The sequence below is a fragment of the Alligator sinensis genome, unplaced genomic scaffold (genome assembly GCF_000455745.1).
Source record: "Alligator sinensis unplaced genomic scaffold, ASM45574v1 scaffold974_2, whole genome shotgun sequence".
In the NCBI taxonomy this organism is placed as follows: Eukaryota; Metazoa; Chordata; order Crocodylia; family Alligatoridae; genus Alligator; species Alligator sinensis.
This window is the reverse complement of record NW_005842369.1, coordinates 1,390,104-1,410,024: the sequence shown is the minus strand read 5'-3', so window position 1 is coordinate 1,410,024 and position 19,921 is coordinate 1,390,104. Positions and strand designations below refer to the sequence as shown.

Below are 19,921 nucleotides of genomic sequence, written 5' to 3'. Positions count from 1 at the left end.
CTGCAATACTTAAGAGCTTCACTGACTTGGGCCCTATACAGAAAGATTTAATATGTGGAAGCAGCCAGCTTTTAAAATATAAGAGCCACTCAGCATTTAGTACTGTGACTTCTGATGAGAGTCTATTAAATGTAAATTGAATTGCTGTCATGAAACAAGTCCAGTGTGTACTATTCAATCCATAACTAGGAAAGCAGTTTCCTGTTATTAAGATGAAGAACTCTGACAGCATAAATTTAGTATATAGGTAGGCTATAGCTAAGGATATCTCCAGAATATTTTATGGATGGACACCAGTGGTGAATTTTGTCTCTATGTCTAGTTACAAGTTCTAACCTCAGGAGTATTGCAGCAGCTGCTACAAAAATGTTTTTCACAGTTCATTCCCAAATGATGATGCAAATATAACTTTATTTAGCAGCTTCCTATAGTAAAAGTTACCTCTTGAATTCAAGTGAGTCCCTGTGTGGCAACTGCACAACCTGAAACCTTTTGGGTACAATCTTCCAGTTGCAAAATGAACTTTTTTTAATACACCTGTTTGGCTCTGCCATGGTAAGGTGCTAGTTCCAGAAAGGCATGTGGGGATGGTGTTGGGGGGGGGGGGGAAGAGATGTTCTTGTTAGATGGCAACACTGCATGAAGCATCAGAGGAGGAGGGACAGATTTCTGTGTGTTAACAATCTGTCACACTATTTTAAACCTGGGATGACACAGCACAGCCAAACCTTTAGTACTGTCTAATCAAATCCCTTCCGATATGGCTCCTCATTCAGACCAGTTTTACAGTCAACTGATTAACTGCCCAGCTGTTCCCACTATATGGTTACACAAAATAAACTAATGGATAACAAACAATACTCGGAATAGTAGAAGATATCAGATATTCAACAACCCTCATCTTAAAATGGCAAATGGCTGTGGAACTGCATTTACTTCTGGAGGTGGGTGAATCATGCAGAGTTTGGGTTTGATCCAGTAACTCACAGATGGACCATCTGTATAACCCAATTCCTGGGAGTCAATGAACTAGACAGAAAATTTCAGAACTGCTTTTTCTTCAGGGTACGGCTACATACAGAGCTACAGAGGTATCTCTGTATGACAGTGCAGTGCCATACAGAGATACCTGATCTAGCACTAAACTATTTCATTTGGATACTGGAAACAGGGTAAATTAGCCTAGCTAGCACTCCATATCTTTATGGCTATATACCTCCTGGTACATGAGCAGCTTATGGGGCTCTCCACAGGATGGGATGGCTTGGATTACATAAACCTGTAAGTCCCTTCCTACCCTCCACTGCGTGATGCACTGTGCTACGCAGCCTAGCCCTCACAAAAGCACTGGGTACTTTCCCGTCTAATCAGAATCATTTGGCTAGGTTACATTTGGACCCAGATAAGAGCACAGGCTTTGTTTCTGTCCCTCTGCTCCACCTCGGCATGCCAGGCCCCTGTATAGTTTGGTGCTGGAACTAGACCTGCTCACTGTGCCAAGGTATTAGACATGCCCCCTCCTCTGCTGCCTGCCGAGCCTGATCCTGCCCATGTTCTCAGCTCGCATGCTAGATCCCACCCTGCACCAAGCACATGGGGAGGAAATGGAGGTGGCAGCACTCCTATGCTTTTCTTTGCTAGCCCAGGAGTAAAAGCATATACTCAAGATATAGGCAGTTCCTCTTTTGCCTAAGGGGGTTTGAATCTGAAGCTCCTGGCTTCCAGAGGAGTACGCTGACCCCAGAGGGTATTCTGGGCTGTGGACTCTCTCTCTCTCTCCTGTGGAAGCAGTTCAATTTTGCATGTAATAAGTAATCATTGGGCCAGGAAAGAGAAAGCCCATAGACCCATGGTCTCGGGGGGGGGAGGCTCTACACATTCATTAATGTGCCATAATTACAGTGCATTAAGTTAGTACCTGCATTAAGTGTTATGCCAAGGTGCTTAACTGTTATTACTGGTACTAAATTAATGTAATAACAGATACTAACTTAATGTGCCATAATTGGCACTCCAGCACAGTAGCACCAGTGCACAGGTTTTTTTGTGATGTTAAAGCGCAGTAGACTAATTCTACTGAGCATTAGCAAATTAGTACAGTTTTTGCCTGCTGCGCTTATGCGCAGTAGCATTAGTCTCCTCTGCATTTAGCATCTCATATAGACATGACCCAGATGTCCAAAACCAGTAGACAGTTTTTCCTCCCTGCTCAGCTAATTGGTTGCATATTTGTATTTCCTGTCAAGATTCTCTGCCATAGACTTTTGGTTACACATTGAAATTCCTGGAGAAAGAATGGAAAAGCAGTATAAAATCTTTTTTTGCTGGTGGATAACTGTCTTCATCAATGTGCTTCTGATATTAATTTAGCGGAGATACTGGAGCTGTGTGTCATACAGTGAATCTAGCACAATCAGCCTAAAGCAGCTGCCTTGGATTAATAAATGGTGTGCAATTCCCAGGGTCTCTATCAAACACTATGGAATAGCATGGTGCTGCTTTTTCATGTATTAAGTTAACTACTGGGACTCCCTGATCCTCCTCAGAAGCAACTGAGTATCAAATCCAGATTTCAGTCATTTTCTTTGGCACTCTCCTGTTCTGTTCCCTGAGCAATGTATGGGGGTACTTTCTATTAGGCTACTATGCTTTCTACTAGGCTACTTTTCTGGGGAAAGTCTCTTAGACTCAGGAACAAGGACTGAAAAAACTAGCATGCAGCAATGCGCACCAAACCAATGAAACCATTACACATTGGTCTCTTTTACATATGAATATTTATTTTTTTCCCCTTCTTAAAAATGTACAAAAAAAATAAAATAACTGTATTTACAGTTTATCAATCCCCTCTCCCAGTACAACACTATTAAGTCACATGAGCTATTTGCTTAATATAAAAGCATGCTATTTATACATAAAGCTTCCTTGATTGCCAGAGAGAGTGGCTGTCATGAAATTTGGCACAAACACTCGTTTGTATCTTGTTACAATTTCTATGAGATAGGGAAGGGAAGAAACACATTATAGGCTTTGCATTTTAAAAGTCATTGGACTGTTCAATTCCAGCTCCACATCAGTGTACATGCTGCATCCATGGCAGCCATGCAGCTCTGTTCTTATTGCTACAACTGAATCCATTGGGTTGAATGAATTTACAATGTTTAAACAATCCAGATTTCAAAAGGGAAGTCAACAGTATAGATGCATGGAAAACAGTTTCATTGATAAAGCCAGTCTATGTGCAAGAAAAAAGGGAGGATGTGGGAGGAGAAAGAGAGAGAGAGAGGAAGAAAAAAAATCCATTTTTTTTACTTCGTGTTTGATACCTAGTGGCAAAATTCTCTAAACCCCACTTTATAATTATTGCTGTTCTTGATGAGGATTTCTGTTCCCAACCATCCACCACATACTTTAAAGCAGTGGTACAATTCAATGGATTTTCTTTGAGGTAAAGGCTTCTAAAATATGTTGGAGAAGGATTTACCTTGAGCATTCATAATGTGATGTTCTTAATTAGGTTTTATATGGATGGACATATAGACAGATCCATGCCACAAATCATTATCAATGCAAAAACTATGATTTTTTTATTTTGTTTTACCCCTTTGCTGTCGTGGAACAGCACCCATGCACAGTCCTGCTGGAGTGCTTAAAAAATAATGCAACAGCTGACAACACTAAGCTGCTGGGAGTCTTCCTAAGTGCAAAGAGCTGCTCTTATTAATATTCAGGACTTGGTCCTGAATGAAAAAAAGTAAAGGAGAATTTTTGTTCTTTTAAAGAATCTATCACAAAATTGTCAAAAAAAATACAGGCAAGGTAACAGATATTTTTGGTCCCCCACTGTACCACTGCCAAAATTCACTCCAATTTAGATTAGAATTTTTGTTAAGTACATGGCTGATCATTCCATCATAGAATCATAAAAAATTAGGGTTGGAAGGGACCTCAGGAGGTCATCTAGTCCAACCCCCCGCTCAAAGCAGGACCAGCCCCAACTAGATCATCCCAGCCAAAGCTTTGCCTTCCTTGTATTTGCCCTCCAACAACAGATGCTATACCTAAAAACATAAAGCAATGCAACAAAGGGCACATGTAGGCGAAACGAGGGGCATGTGTGCACAACACTTTGAAGTAGGTTAAATGCTTTTGCACCACTTTAATGGTGTTGATGTTTGCACGTGTCAGCAGCATATTGTGCATTAATTCCAGCTGCTGTAGCACATTCAGTGGCGTAATGCACTTTAAATGACTTGGGGGCAAAGCAAACTAAAACACCTCCAAGGAGTTTTAGCTTGCTGCCCTATAGCAGTGGAGTGAAGCATCAGACTCCATGTGGCTTCAGGACCGTGCAGGCAGCCTGGCAACAGACTGGGAAGGCAGGCTCCACCAAAGAAAAAAAAAGCAAAGCAGTGAGCCTGATTCCCTCCACCCCACCCCCTGAGCCTTCCTCCCTGCATGAGCTGCACAGAGACCCAGTCCTTCCCTCCACAGAAGCGGTGCCTCTGGTGACTGCCCGAGCCGGATGACTGCAGGCGGGTGCCACCTAGACTGGGGTGCCGCTGCTGCAGAGGGAAGCACCACCTCCCTCCCCACAGCACAGGGACTGCTCCACCCACAGGCAAGACATAGGTGTACATGACATGGGGGTTTACTTCGCCCTAAATTGAAGCGGTGCTTTTAAAAACCCACCACTCCAATTTAGGGCCCCCATTTCATCTACACGTGCCCAAACTGTGCAGTTGGCATTGCTTTAAGTGCTTGCAATGTCGCACTCTCGAAGAGGGAAAATAGAGCCCGCTGACCTTCAAGTCCTGACAGATAAGTCAAAAATGCCTCAATATTAGTTGGATTAAAAATCTCTCTTTATGTCAGGCTAAATCCTGCTTGCTCTACTCATCCCAGCAGCCTCTCTAGCTTCACTGAGACTGAGTGAGACTAAAGCCAGCAGAGTTTGGCTCTTCAGTCACTGACATGGGATCTTATGCAGTTTCTTTAACTAAAGTCCTAAAAGGAAGATTAGAATGACGTGATGCCTCACACCTCCTGATATTTCCTGAAACACTGCAGTCATTCACTCCTCACCAGCATGCCAGGGTGCTTAAGTACAAAGGATCTCCCACAAGACATTAATTTCAGGACAGCTAAAGCAGGAGAGAAGAAAGAGACAAATGAAGAGAATACCAAGTCTAATATGAACCTGATCCTTGCGGCTGCATGTGCTGGCTTGTCAGGGCCTGCCATTATTTATGACAACCATGTGGTGAATCTAGAATCCATATCAGCATCTTCTAGTTCAGTGCAATGCAAAACAATTCAGCATCAAAAGGCACAGATGGTCAAGAGTGACAGCAGAGCCTGAATGATGCAAACAAGGGATGGGATCAGGGATTGTGTGCTTGTTTACATATACCCAGGTGCTTAATTTGAAACACGCACATTTCCCATTGGGTCATGGGACCTGATTGAAAGACTCCAATGAAAGGCTTTAGAATTCCATACAAACGCCTCTTACTTCTTTCATTCACAAAAGAAAAAAACCTACTAGGACCAACCACACTGCTCAGGCCTCTGTACTATGTCCGAATCCACATACCACAGGCCAGAATTTTCTTCTTTTTTTCTTTTTCAACTGTCATGGAAATGAAGGCCATGCCTAACTAAGCATAGGCCCTTGTTTCAAACACAAACCTAACAACTGATTTCAGTTCAAACACCAGGAGATTCTGATCCTTTTACTATGTCCACTCTTGACTGTAGTCAACATAGGCTGAGCCTTGAGAGACTGTGTGTATTAGGAAAAAGACAAAAACATGACTGCAACACAGTTTCACAGAGACAGAGTTACAAAGAGGCAGTGATGGCATGGGCAAGAAAGAAATTAAAAACAGAAGACCAGGACTGGGGCCAGAAAAGCAGACAAGTCAACTCTGAAAACACTACATCCGAGTCTCCTGGCCTAAACAATTAGGCTTTACTGCTTATGTGAGTGCTTAACTTCCCTACCACAGAGTGCTGGTTTCATTGGCGCTACTCAAACTCAACCAGTCCGAAGGCATTTGTTGGCTTGTTTCTCAAGTCACGTTCATCCATGCAAAGCAAGTGCGAAATCCTCCCCAGTCAGAATGGCAGCATTTTACACTGATCACTATGCACGGACAGAAATGACCAAGCAAAGTTCAAAACAGTGGAGCATCAGGCTCCATTAATTTTGGCAAGACATCTTGAGGTGCTTGTTCCAATGACATGAGTGAAAACAACAAATACTGTGCCATAATGGAAAGAAAGATGGCAGAGAAAAAAAATAAGGAAAACTAAAAGGACTAGATTCACAAAGGGACTTGTGTACCTTTCTGCCTCAGGAGCCACAGGCCTAGGTTAGGTGTCACCACAGTAGATACAATTCATGCTTGGGTAGTGTGGTTGGTCTGATAATCCCATGCTTCAGCACTTTTGCTGGTTACCTGTAGGGACTTTGAAGGTATCCTTTGTCCCTTATCAATGATATTGGCTTCTGGGGTGGGAATTTGCCTTCCTTTGAAGCATTGGAGTTTCGGCCACAACTGATGCTGGGGTTTTGGATTCAAGTGTACCAATTCTCCTGTCACTACTTCAAAAACTCAGAGGGTCTTCCTATTCTCGTGGTCCCTCCAACTGCCAAATGTAAGATCAGAAAGAAATTTTCCTCCTAGGTCAAATTGGCTTGGACTTGGAGGTGGGAGAAAGAGGAAGTGAGGGGCTTCCTTCCTCTGTATCATGGGACATGGTCATCTTCATAGGATCAGCTGACTATCTATTAACCAATCACTTTCCTGTGGCAGTGTACAAACTGCATCCTTGTCTCGCCTGCTTTTACTGATGGCATAATGTAGGGTGTTCCTGGCATTCTGTAGGGTGTTCCTTATTGTTGTATATGTGATCATTTGAAGTGGTCACTGGGATTTGAAATGATCACTTTGGGAAATCCTTGGGTTGCCTGTGAACACAGGGAATTAGACTTGATAGCTTGGGAGGCCCTCTCCAGTCCTATGGTCCTAATTAGATGGCTAAGAATGGGAACCACAGCAGTCAATACACCATAAAGAAAGCCACTTAGGTTTGTTTCTAGGAAAAGATTTGTAATTTAGCCCCACAAACTTAGCAGGGCTTAGCTCCATTCCTCAAAGAGAGCTGGGCATTTAACTCAAGGGCATTTCCCTCCACACAGAATCCACAACCATAAACCCTCTCCAGCAGTCATCTGCCTAGCTCAGTCCCTTTTCACAAAACCTAAAAGGCATTGCCCCTTTCACACATTTTACCTAATAACCTTACCATTTAGAGCACTTGTCCACAATTGTGAGAGACTAGGGCTCAAATCCCTCCTTGGCTTGATGGGACAGGGATTGGAACTTGGGTCTCCTTCTCTGCCCCTCCCCTGCCCTAGCAATTAGTTTCTCTCTCTCTGACCAAATCAAGATTTAATTATTCTATGCGAAGTGGAAGAGTGGCCCTCAGGCCTAACAGGTGGGGCAGTGATTCTCAACTAGAGTGGGGTTCTGGGAGCTCTTTTGAAGGGTGCCCCTAGGTACAAGTAGACAAACATGTGTGAGAAGGTTAAGTGCAGGCTCAGGCTCTTCGCTGCCTGGCTGCTGCCCTGTCCCCACTGTCCAACCTCTCTGCAAGGAGGTAAGTACTGTAATAAATAAGTTAATTAATTAATAAATTCGTTTTTGAAATGGGGTGCTGCTCAATTCACAAAAGTTAAGGGGTGAGTCAAGCAAGGGGTGCCTCGAGTCTATAAAAAGGTTAAGAACCACTGGGTTAGATGAGATCAAGTCCTTTTCAGACGAGAAAAGGTACGACTCCAGAGCCCCTCCACCCTCCGAAGATCCAAGTGAATGCTCTAACCGCTAGGTTACAGGACAAATTGCTCCTCTTCCTCTGTCCATTTTGCAAATGTCTATTAGATCAGGTGCTATAGATTGTGCCTAATTTCAGAGTCCCAACAGTGCTTAGGTGTGAGCTAGGCACTGCTGTCAGATTTAGGCATACCCAAAAGCAGACATTTGAAGTGCCTCTTGTGTCAGGCTGCAACTGGGCAGGGTTTTTAAGGATCTAAATGTTGTACTCAGATACTTAGAGAGGCAAGCAGGTGCCTAAATCCTTCTGTGGATCTAGCCCAAACAGAATGGACACACAATTGTGGTATATGCCATTTTTAAAGGCAATTGGCTAAATTTTTCCAGTAGATTAATTTGACCAACAGTTGTAAATACTCTGATACAAATATGGGATTTAACCCATAAGTACACCTGTGATTATCAACATGGCCTTTCTACTCAGCAGACTGCAGAAATCTAAACCTCTAAGAGAAGAGAGAATGTGTTAATCCCTAATCCCAATGCACACATAAAAAAGAAAGAAAAAACAGTGGCAGTAAACATGCCCACAGAGTAGGTAAAATATATTATTGCATATTATAAACATTATATACAAGGTTAAAATGGTTTATGTCCAGTTTACTTACAAATTACATTGTAGCTGAATGTCTTACTTACAAGTCCTTGTTGCTACGTGCTGAGAACTACCAGAGGTATTTGGCAAGACTATACACTGTAGGGCAATGTGGATCAGTCTGAACAGGGGAACTCTTGGCCCCTTTCCCCATCGTTAGCCCTATACTATTTAGGAGTATCCATTTTTCTTAGCTATTGCAGAGCAAGCTATTGTTAAAGCAGTTTCAACTGGATTTCCCAAGATGGACCAGTAAGATTCTTTTATCTAATCTGGGAGGATTTTAATCCACATTAATGTAGGGATTAAAAAGTTGCCATTTACCAGTGAGTCACCTGGTAATCAATCTGGGGACTAAAAAATGTTTGTACGTTGGAGTTGGGGAAGCAATAAATAAAGGACTAAGTTAATGCATATGGTCTTGTCCTTGACAAACTTAAATCAGTGTTTGTTGGGCACATTTTCAGTGTCAAAGAGCAGAAAGGATGATATTTTCAAAGTAGTCTTGTAACAGCTTCTCTGGTCAAGGTTGACAAGTCTGTAAGGTTCCTGGGGAAGTTTCTTCTGTTAAGCAAGGATGAAATGCTGTGGTTCCTCAGGAAAAATGCTCTGGCTCCGAGCTGAACTATATCTCGGTCAGTGTGATCTTGAAGCCTTCCACCATGCTCTCCATGTTCAGGATGAAAGTGTCCTCATTGGAGTAGTGCTCAATGATGTTATCATCCATGTTTACCAAGATACTGGTGACAAAGGGAGAAATCAGCATGCTTACAAAGAAAGCTGGTGAAAGGGAAGGTTCTGCACAACTGCCCAAAGCAATGCTGTCTGGCTATGCGTACTTCACTAATTCTGATTTACCTCAAATTGACACTTCCTGGGGTCTTTGAAGGGCACACAGAGATCTCTTTCAGAGATCAGTGGGTGAAATCTGGATGGCATTTTCTACATCCTACAACAAAGCAGAATGCCCACCAGCCAGCGACTACATCAGTTGGAATGGGGAACAGATTTGGCTAGCCTCTATATCATTGCTTATGGCCTCTGTACCAATGGAAGCTGCCAGAGCAAGAACACCTGTACTATTCATATACTAGGCATGAAAAAGAGACCTGCCAGAGTGAGAACTTATGTGCAGTTTATAAAGTGCAGTCAGAATTTCTGCACTGCAGAGCACTCCTGAAGCTATCACATACTCCCTAGCCCAGGTAGCTGATATCTGCCTGCATGAGTCTTCATGCTGTTCCTCAACCCTGGTTTATTACTATTACTGCATATAAACACACGAAGGCAAGTGTGGCTTTATGTGCAAATTGCTGATAGTTTGCAAGTGATGTATTGGGGTAGTTTAGGCTTTTACTTAAGCCCAGCTAATATGCATAAAAGTCAGCGTGTATATGAGACTAATAGAAAACAAGAGCTTGTTTCATTCTTTTTTCTACAAATAGCTTCTCCCAAGAACACACTACTTAAAAGCAGTGTTAGGAACAAGGAGGAGGTTAAAATATTCAGCTTCCCTTTTAAAAACTAAAGAAAATCTGAGACAAAACACTGTTTTAAGCTGGAGTTTAGGGCTGTCAATAGAGGAAAACCAAGTTAAAAGGACATTCCTAAAATGTGGTAGTCATTTAAAAAGTAAATGTGAGAAAATAAGGAAACTGTGGCTTGAGGGTGAAGTGGCGAAAGTGATAGGCTATTTGTTCTAAAACTTTTGGATCTCATAAAATGTCTAAATTTACTCAGTTAAAGTTCAACTAAGGAATGCAACTCTGCCTCATCCTTCAACTACCACCACTCTATCAAACTTCCAACTATTCACTCATTCCTTCTGCAATTCCATATGCTGCCAAGTAAACTGGGTTCACCCACAAGTCAAAGGCTGGACACCACATGGGCCAATATATCAAAATTAATACCTGAGGCCCTGGTGCACATTCATTTTATTATGCAATGGGATCTGATCCCAGATCCCAACAATTTGGGATCAGGGATCAGATTCTAATCATGCCATTACTACTTGCCAGTGCAGGGGGAGGCCTAGGACCATAACCCTAGGCTCCCCCTGCACCAACAAATTGAAAGAAGAGTATCCACAGGTCTGACAATCAGCTGATTGCCAGCTCCTGCTGCAGGACCACACCAGGTTTCAAACCAGCCCAGGGCCAACAATCAGCTGATTAGCGGCTCCAGTCCCAGGACTGCACCAGGGACTCAAACTGACCTCAGTGTAGTCTGGGACTGGGACTGACAATCAGCCACAGCCCAGAGAGCCCTATGTCCAGTTCAAGAGCTGGGGCTGTCCAGGCTGGATCCAACAGTCAGCTGATTGTCAAAACTCCACACCCAGTATCTCTGGGCAGGCTGCCAGGCAGGAGGGATCAGAGGTTCCTGGTTCAAAAGTCATTGGGGACCTTAAATTCTGCCAGGAGCCTTTGATCCCTGGCTGCCCTCCCCACAAAGGAAGCCCTTCCACTTCTCCCCCTCCCTCTTCTGCCCACAGCCTGAGACCAGGACCAACAATCAGCTGATTGTCAGCCCCAGTCACAAGTTAAATTTAAGGGACCATACACAAACCAGCCAAAAAATGCTCTATATTATATGTGGAACATTTTCATGGCTTGTTTGCCATTTTATGGTGCCTTAAATGGGTGCACATGTAGCACTCTTGCCATTTATACTGCAACTGACATGTTAATTGCAGCATAAATGTAATATGTAGAGAAGACCTAACAGATACAGTCTACACAAAACTTCACTTGAACTCATCACCCCAGTACATTGGCCTGAAATAAGAGACTCCAGGCACAAACTAGAGATCACTTTTTCCCCATATACTCCCATCTTTGCCTTGCTTATAGAGATTGTAAGCTTTGGGGTTATGGATGGCTCTTACAAGGTGTTTTAGACAATCTAGAACAATAGTGACTGACCTTGGGTGATGTCTCTAGGGACACCAAATAAAAACAACTAATTAGTGTCTGCCTTTTTCTTACCCCTTTTTGCTCTTCTTGTAAAGTTTTGCAATCTTTTCTACTGGAAGTCCATATTTCTCAGATATCTGAAACCACACAATAAAAAGGAATTAAAAGTTAAATAAGGAATGGAGGTATCATTCTACACCTTTAGGATGTGATGCTAAAGCACTAATTAAAGTAGATCATTTTAGTAAAAATGTATACATTATTTACTGAGGACACTGCCAACTAATATGTGATCTAATTAGAGAGCTGCAATCTAAAGATGGATCATTCTAAATAAATAAGTTTTTGGTTTGCTTTATTTAATAAAAACTTTGCTCCAGCACCAATCAATGCATAGCTACCTTTTGGTATAACACACCAAACCAGCATGACAGTTCATCCTCCTGCTCTGCTCCAGCAGTTAACATTTCCCAATAGCTGTGCATATTTAGTAAGATAATGAATGCTATTTTCCACATGATCAAATGCAGTTTCTCCTCCTACAGAACAGAGAGGCTTTCTATACAGGAGCTGATAGTGAGGATGGCTCATCCTGGTCATCATCACTGTGGACTAGAGCCAGTTGAACAATGAAAACAATTGTGGCCAATTCCATTTTTCATTGGAATTTCACTTTTTTGGTTGAAACTTTTTGGCCACCTGTCCTCTGGCTTCAAACACCCCATCTTCCTGGGGAGATACATGATACCCCACAGCTGAGAAGGCTGCTGGAGCTGTGAGAAAATAGCAACAGCTGCAGAATAGTTTTGCTGCCTTGCAGAGCCTCTGTGCATCTCCCAAGACGCAGTCTAGTCTGGACGGTGTAATAAGACCACAGTTTGGGCCCCAAAGCACTCTCTCTGCAGAGCGGTAATGAGATGAGCTGCTTCAGAGAAGGCTGTTTACAAACTAAAGGCCTTTCAAAATCACTCTTGATACCTGTTCAAAGGGTGAACCAGAACATATAATTGAACTTTTGAAGACAGACTTATTAGTTGACTGGAATTTCTGAGGGCAAAAACACCCCATTGTAATACTTTTGGCAGCCCTTTGCAATAGGTGGTAGATCACTAGTTTTTGATGTTCATTATAGCAGTATAAACCACACTACAACAAGCCCATTTTAGTGTTCATGGAGATAGTGTCCTTCAGCATTCATCAATCTGGTCCCAAATTCATTTCAGAATTATGACTTTGTTCTTATGCTTTTTCTTTACTTTAAAAGAGGATTATATCAGATTGTTTCAAAAAGGAAAATAATTATGTCAAAGGGAGTTCTTTGTCACAGACTGTTCTAGGCAACAGGATACTGCACAGCATCAAAGCAAGTGGCTTGCCCTTTCCCAGGTGGAATTAAATTATGTTACCACTAAATAGCTCATTGTGTCTGCTGTGGTAGAAAAGTGAAAAGTAAAATTAAAAATCCATTTAAAGATGGTCAGACATCGGCCACTGCATAATCCTCTGCGTGTGTGTGCGCGCGCATGCTCAGCACTTTGAGAAAATGGACCGTTTTAGAAAGATAAATGAGAGTAATTTAAAGGAAATGGAGAAAGGGAAAAAAAAAAGAAGAATGTATGCTACACAAGCAACAAAGAAAGGCACCAACTGTAAAAAATGCTACTACAAAAATTTAGTATGGTTTCCTAATGACAAGGAAGGACCATGACTAGAAAGTCTTTACAGACATCTAATCCAACTGACTTCACTTAGGAAGCGCTTGGGCACTGTAGCAATGAATGTCACAAAAGAAATGTAGAACGGAATTTGGATAATAGTTATTATTCTAATACTATAAAAGCCTTAGTTAGTCAGTCCGCCTGTCTGTCTGTCCATAACGCTTTATTTGCACTCTCATTGGCTGACTGAAACAGCCAATCAGAGTGCTCCAAGAGCACTGGGACAGGAGATGGAATGGTGGAGTGTTGCCATGACAGCAGAGACATGGGATTGGGGGTGGGGGGGGCGAGGCCAGCTGTGCCAGGTGACAGAGAAGGGTGGAGAGATTGGGCTGGCCCTGAACCAGCAGGTGGGGAGAGCAGGCCCATTTCCACACTACTTCCCCCCTGACCAGAAGAGAAGTGGGGTCGGCCCCCACATGTGCCCACCTTATGATGGTGGCCTGGCCCCAAAGCAGCCCTGAGGTGGTAGTGATGGAGGGAACAGTGCGGGGGGAGGGGCAAGGCCAGTCACACTGGCCTTCCCCTCCCCACACCCGCCTGAGGCGGAAGGGGGCCAAGGGAGGAAAAATGGGCCTGGACCCAGCGTAGCAGGGAGGGGAAGGGGGGGCAGGGGGAACGGCGCCAGATGAGACGTCTAACCCTAAACCCTCTCCCCCCCCTAAGAATGGGACCAGCAGGGAGGGATTGGGAATAGAATGCAGGGGGGAAGGAGCCCCGTGGCCAGCTATCCTGGCTTTGCCCCCTCCCTCCCCTCCACCTGCCGCCAGCCCCTTGGACTCAGCAGTGACACAGAGTGGAGTGGGCCTGGACCTCAAGTGGCAAGGGGAATTGGCCCCAGGCCCAGCGTGGGCAGGGGGGGACCTGGGCCAGCTGCAGCAGCAGGGAAGGAAGGAGTGGGCCTGCACGCACTCCTGCCCTCCCCCTGCTGCCGCAGAGGGGAAAAGGGGAGCGGTCCTGGGGCCCAAGCAGCAGGTGGGAAGACGGGGAGCAGGCCTGGGCCCAGCACAGGGGGGTGGGGGGAGGAGCAGGCCGACTGCAGCAGCAGTGTGGGGAGGGGAGAAGTGGGCCCAGGTGCAATGCAGGGTTGTAGGGGAGGACCAGGCCCAAGCGGGGCTGGAGAAGCCAGCCCACCATGGCGGTGGGAGGAGCAGGAGGCCCGGCCTGACATGGCAGCCATGTGGAGGAAGGGAGGAACAGGCTTCCTCCCCCCTGGGGCCCAGTCTCACTCCTCCCCCACCCCCCTTTCCCTGCATCGGCCCTAAGCCCACTTCTCCTGTCCCGAAAATGCGCCCCCAAACTCTGGGGGGGGGGGAGAGGGGGGGGGGGGGGGGGAGCAGGTCCAGATTGGGTGGGGCTGGACATGGAGCTCTGTCCCCACCCGCTCCCTCCCCCCCGTCATTCTTGATGGGCAGTTGGCTAGTTTTTAGCATTATCCCTCAGTTTTACACTGCATTTGAAATGGTGCTCTCTGATGGCTCTGTACATTCATTCCTAATGACAGGCAGAGATAGATAAGATGATAAATACTGGGTAGCATAGGGGCCAGCTATTATTTTCGCCGGTGGGGGAGGCTTAGATGATGGACATGTGGCAAGTTTTATGCATTTCAAGTGACAGCCCTCTTCCCGAGGGGGGGCCAGGGCTCTTGGGCCCCCACTTACTCAGCCCCTCTGCTGGATAAAATATTTGAGTCCCATCTACTCTTGCACCTAGTGAGAAATGCTATGCAGTTCAAATTGTGGCTGCATGATTTGCAAGCAATCTTTGTAATCTGCACACTGCATTGCAGTTTAATTAGACACTATGCCTGGTGTCTGTCAGGGTAGCCCCCTCAGGCACATCTCTGACACAGTCCATTGTCCCTCTGGAAATAGAACTGGGTAAACAAATGCTAGGCCTGGTTTCATATTATTTGTATTACAAGTGTGCCTACAGACCTCAGTCCCAATGCACCATTATACTAGGCCAGTCATTCTCTCACTGTTTTAGACTCAAAGCACCCCTCATTAGACTCAAGTCATTGCTCAGAAAATACCTGCTCTTACGTCTCTCTAGTTTTTGGACTACAGAAAAATACTGGAGCAATTCTTCTGTTAAAAAGAACTCAGAAAGACAAGTCAGAATGTTTTTGACACTACAGTTTTCTATTTGAAATCTCTGGGTTTATCTTGTGCATCATGTTTCCACACCTAGCAGTGCTAACACTGCATGGCAACCTGTGACAACCTTCAAAGTACCCCAGGTTTTCACAACACCCTGATTGAGAATTACTGGGCTAGATCCTCATGGCTAGGGACAGACATTAAAAAAGCCTGAGCCTGAATTGATTCAATCTTTGCAGGGCAGTCTAACCTGGCTAGGCTAAATCAGTTTTTTAACCAGACAGACATCCCAGAAATGCAGGCACATGCCTGCAGTGGCTCAGGCTAGAAGCTGGGTGGTGCTACAGCAGCCCTCCCTTCACTTCTGCAGGCTGAGGTCAGGGGGGCATGGCCAGGCCCTGGCAGGACACTTTGATTATTCCCCCTCTCCTAAGCAGCCCAGCAGGGAATGTTTATCACCCCTAACTCAGTGTTTATCAACCCATTAAGAAAACAAAGCCTCTCTCCATTAACTAATGGAGCTCCTCTTAAACAGCTCTTCCAAGGAAGGACATTAAGCTACCTGCCAATTAGCTCCAAAAAACCTCTGTCTATCATCTCCCACAGCACGGACCGTAGCGAGCATGTGGTCTGCTAGCTAATGCTGAGGTATCTGTGTAAGACAGAGGGGAGGAGGGAATAATCCCTGTTTAGCAGGGAGAAGCCAGGCAGGTGCTCTGTGCCTGCAAGTCTATGCTGGAGCTCTGGCCAGGGAGCAAAGAAGAGGGGCCACCTCTGCTGTGGAGCAGAGAGCCCTGCCCAGCCCAGAGAGTATGCCAGGATGCTAGGGGTGAACTCAAGTATGCATGAGGATCAGGGCCCAAGTTCTCAGAGATACCCCCACTTCCTTTCATTTTCATCTTTTTCCAAGGTCCTTGTTTACTGGGGACCAGGGCTCACACTGGAACTCACAATATTAGGTCAGCAAGATGGTACATTTCTCTGGCGTCCACTACTCTCATGTGCTCCGAAATCTAAGATTTCCTTTTTAAAAAAAAAAAGGAAGCCCACTGGTTTCTGAAGAAATCCTTCAAAGTATGATTCAGACATAAATTTAGATCTGTATCTGTAGACAGTCTGGTATAACAGATTTCTGAGAATTACAAATTGCCACATCTATCTCATTAGGGTTCTGACTCTGAAACCTAACAATGACTTAAATGCAAGTACTTGAAAAGACTTTAACATGGTTGTGCAAAATAGCTGCTGGATTTGCATCTCACCTGCAAAGACTATAGAAAACTTCAAGTAAGTAGATAGGAGAACGTCTCCCTGCACCAAGGCTGTTTGACAGTGTCTGATGCATGGCATACTGCACATTCCAAGGTAAAGCTTTCATGGGACATATGGGAATAGCTAGCACAAAGACCTCACATGTTTCTGGAAATGGTTTGGGGCTTTGGGACACCCCTTCCTAAGTATATTATTAGGATATAGGTCTAAGAATGCACTGTCTGTTGAACTGTCTTTGGCAGGTGTAGGATTTATATAACATGTCAGGATTAGTGGGCTTTGAGAAATACTTGAAGATGATTGAATAAGCATATTTCCCAGGAACCCCTAAGGATTCAAACAATTACTCAGAACAGTAAAGTGTAGAGGCAGGGCTCCAAGTGGTGTTATGGTAGAGTCTCTTATATAGAAGGCTCCGAAAACAACCTCAATTACAAACGTGCTAAATCTGGTTACAGAATTAGAGACTATAGAGGCCATGAAGCATCTGCTAGGCCATCTCATTTAACACCCTTTTCCAAGGTAGGATTGTGGTCTGTAAACTTGGGAGCTACTGCTAGTCACATTACATGCAAGTCAAACAATAAAGAGTCCCCTCTTGTCCCAAAAAGACAAAAACACAGTATAAGAGAGATTGGAACATTTTTCTAATCTCTCCCCTTCATTTTTTCTCTCTCAGTTTCACATCATTGTTCCTAGGTAGAATGGTCAGCCTTAAAATACTTGCCTTAAATAACTAACATGGCTTCATTATTTGAAAGTCCCATAAACATTTTTAGAAAGTACTAATATTTCCAGGCATTTCTGGACCATCCTTAATAGAGGCTTTTGTCTGAAGGGGCCATCCTGACAAACACCAAATGCAGTCTCTATTAAAATTTGAACACAGTGCACAGATAGCAATGAATGAGACTCTAAACAGCAAAAAATACCATATTTATTCAAATCCAAGGTAAGGATCAACATGCAGGGGATGACACCTTGTCTCAGATTTGAGTACCAGCTCAAGACAAGCAGCAGCTCAGCTCCAGGCCCAGGGCTGAAGCTAGAGCTGACCAGCTTATGTGGTGGGGGAAGAGGCACAGTAGGGGGAGCACAGGAAAGAATGTTGGTGGGTGCATGGGGGAGACCCATAGTGTGCAGCTTGAGCAAAGTATAGGGGAGACCATGCAGCCTGTCCCCCCTTCTCTTGCTCCCCAGCACCCTACCCCTGCTGCTTATCTCTGGCTCTGGCCCACAGCTGCTGCCACTTCTCCCTAACTGGGCTGGGGCCAGGGCCAGAGCCACTGCTGGTTGCCCCAGAGCCAGAGCTATTGCTCAGAAGGTGCAAACGTGGAAGAGGTGGGAAGGCATGAGGTGTGGGTCAGGTACAGGCACAAGGTGCAATAGGTGGGGGAGGCAGGCAGCAGAGAAGCCGGCAGAGGCAGCAACAGGCAGGGGTGGGCAGGGTGCAGGGAGCAGCTAGCAAATGTCCTGTTTTCCATTCTACCCCTGCCACCTCTCCCCCCTCCCCTCCCCATCCTTAGGTCCTCTCCAAAAGGGAACTTGACAGGTGGAAGAACTTACTGTACATTATTCTGTGGCACTGCAAATGGCCAGTCTAGATATTTCACTGGCAGTAACAGAGCGTAGACGTGGTACTCTGATATCACAGGCACTTCCTGCTTTTGATCTTTTAAATAAAAAGATCTACTGGTATTACATGGCCAATCTTAGTTGGAAAAGCTACTTTTAAACATTTCTTTGTTTCTCTTACCAATGTACTGAGAAGTGCAAATAGTGTGCTGTGGACAGGAGCCTTGCTTTGACACGTCTGCAGCCTGTATACAAAATGACTGACAGTTTAGAACACAGGGGAGGCCCTGGGAATGCTGACAGCATATATATTTGGGTTGTTTTTCTTAAATCTTCCTTTTCCTGCCACCCTGCAGCCTGCCCATTGCTTTTGGGGTAGATTCTCTCCCCAGGCATCCCCCAAAACCTTTTTGGTTGTCTGCAAGAGTTTGGGGTTTAGTCTGAATTTCAGCCTTATGGCACTATAGTAATATCACTGGGCCTTATCCTCGCCTGGGACTGCAAATACCAGGAGATGTAAATCAGCATGCAGCAGTGTGTGTTAGGATTAGGATTAGTGAAGTTCATGCCCTGCAGCCTGATTAACTGGGCCAGCTAGACCCAATGAACTAACCACACCAGTTGAGCCCTAGCCTGCAGGGGCAAGACTAAGTAAAGTGTCTGCCCTGCAGCTGCAGTAACTGAGCCTAATAAACTAATCAGTGCCAGCTAAACCCTAGCCCCTTCCCTCCAACTGGTTCCAGGTCTGCTCTGAAGGAACCCCTCCAGCACCTGAGCCTTGCTCCATAATTTACTAATCTCCAGTCCTTTCTCAGCAACTCCTCTGGCTCCCTATCGTGCTGGGCCTAGCTTCCTATTGTGAGAGGATGACCTCTACCTGACTCAAGAAGTCTACGGGCCAATGAGAGGTAAAGCGCTGCTCGACCTGGTACTGGCTACTGGGGATGACCTAATCGGCAACCTAGCAATCGATGAGAAGCTGGGTGACCGCGACCATGAGCTGATCACCTTCACCATCCGCCATAAAGCTGGGAAGTCAGTCAGCAACACTGAAGTCCTTGACTTCAGGAAAGCAGACTGTGACAAGCTCAGGAGGCTTGTCAGTGAGGCCCTAAGGGACCACGACCCCAAGTGGAAGGGAGTCCAGGAAGAGTGGTTGCTCCTCAAGGGAGCAATCCTCAGTGCAAAAGCTAATTCTATTCCATCTCGGAGGAAAAGGCAACAAGAGGGCACATCAGCCCCCCTGGCTCTCCAGGGATCTAGCAGACCTCCTGAGGCTAAGAAAGGCCTACAAAGGCTGGAGGACTGGATTCAACTCCAAGGAGGAATATTCTGCACTGGTCCAGTCCTTCAGGGAACAAACCAGGAAAGCCAAGGCTGCAAATGAACTCCAACTAGCTTCAAGCATCAAGGACAATAAAAAGTCCTTTTTCAGATATATGTGGGGAGCCGGAGGAAAAGCAAGGGCCACATTGGACCTGAACCAGATGGGACTGACGCCCAGGAAAGAGCCAACCTATTAAATGGGTACTTTGCGTCGGTTTTTCATCAGTCCCATGGGATGCCCATGCCCGCCTCAAGAGAGGGAGGTCTGGATGAGGGAGATCCCTTGCCCTCCATCAATGTGGACCTTGTAAAGGAACACCTTGAGAGGCTGGATATTTTCAAGTCAGCTGGCCTTGACAATCTATACCCCAGGGTACTCAAGGTGCTGGCGAGCATCATAGCCCAGCCTCTGGCATGGATCTTTGAGAACTCCTGGTGCTCTGGTGTAGTGACCGAAGACTGGAAGAAGGCCAAGGTGGTGCCTATCTTCAAGAAAGGGAGGAAAGTGGAT

At 45.1% G+C, this 19,921-nt stretch overlaps 1 protein-coding gene across 6 annotated transcripts in view; it reads right to left on the bottom strand.

Annotated features, from left to right (window-relative positions):
* Positions 1-4,446: 4,446 nt before the first annotated feature.
* GRHL2 (grainyhead like transcription factor 2) overlaps positions 4,447-19,921 on the bottom strand; it is a 134,346-nt gene continuing 118,871 nt past the window's right edge. For 5 of the 6 annotated variants that reach the window (XM_006029281.3, XM_025210732.1, XM_025210731.1 and 2 more), the window contains 2 exons: positions 11,487-11,551; positions 4,447-9,236 (listed from right to left, as the gene is read on the bottom strand). In XM_006029281.3, the coding sequence (XP_006029343.1) occupies positions 9,122-9,236; positions 11,487-11,551 (180 nt within the window). In that variant the 3' untranslated portion in view covers positions 4,447-9,121. The remainder of the gene's footprint in view (positions 9,237-11,486; positions 11,552-19,921) is intronic. The other variant, XR_003095394.1, reaches the window with a different exon arrangement.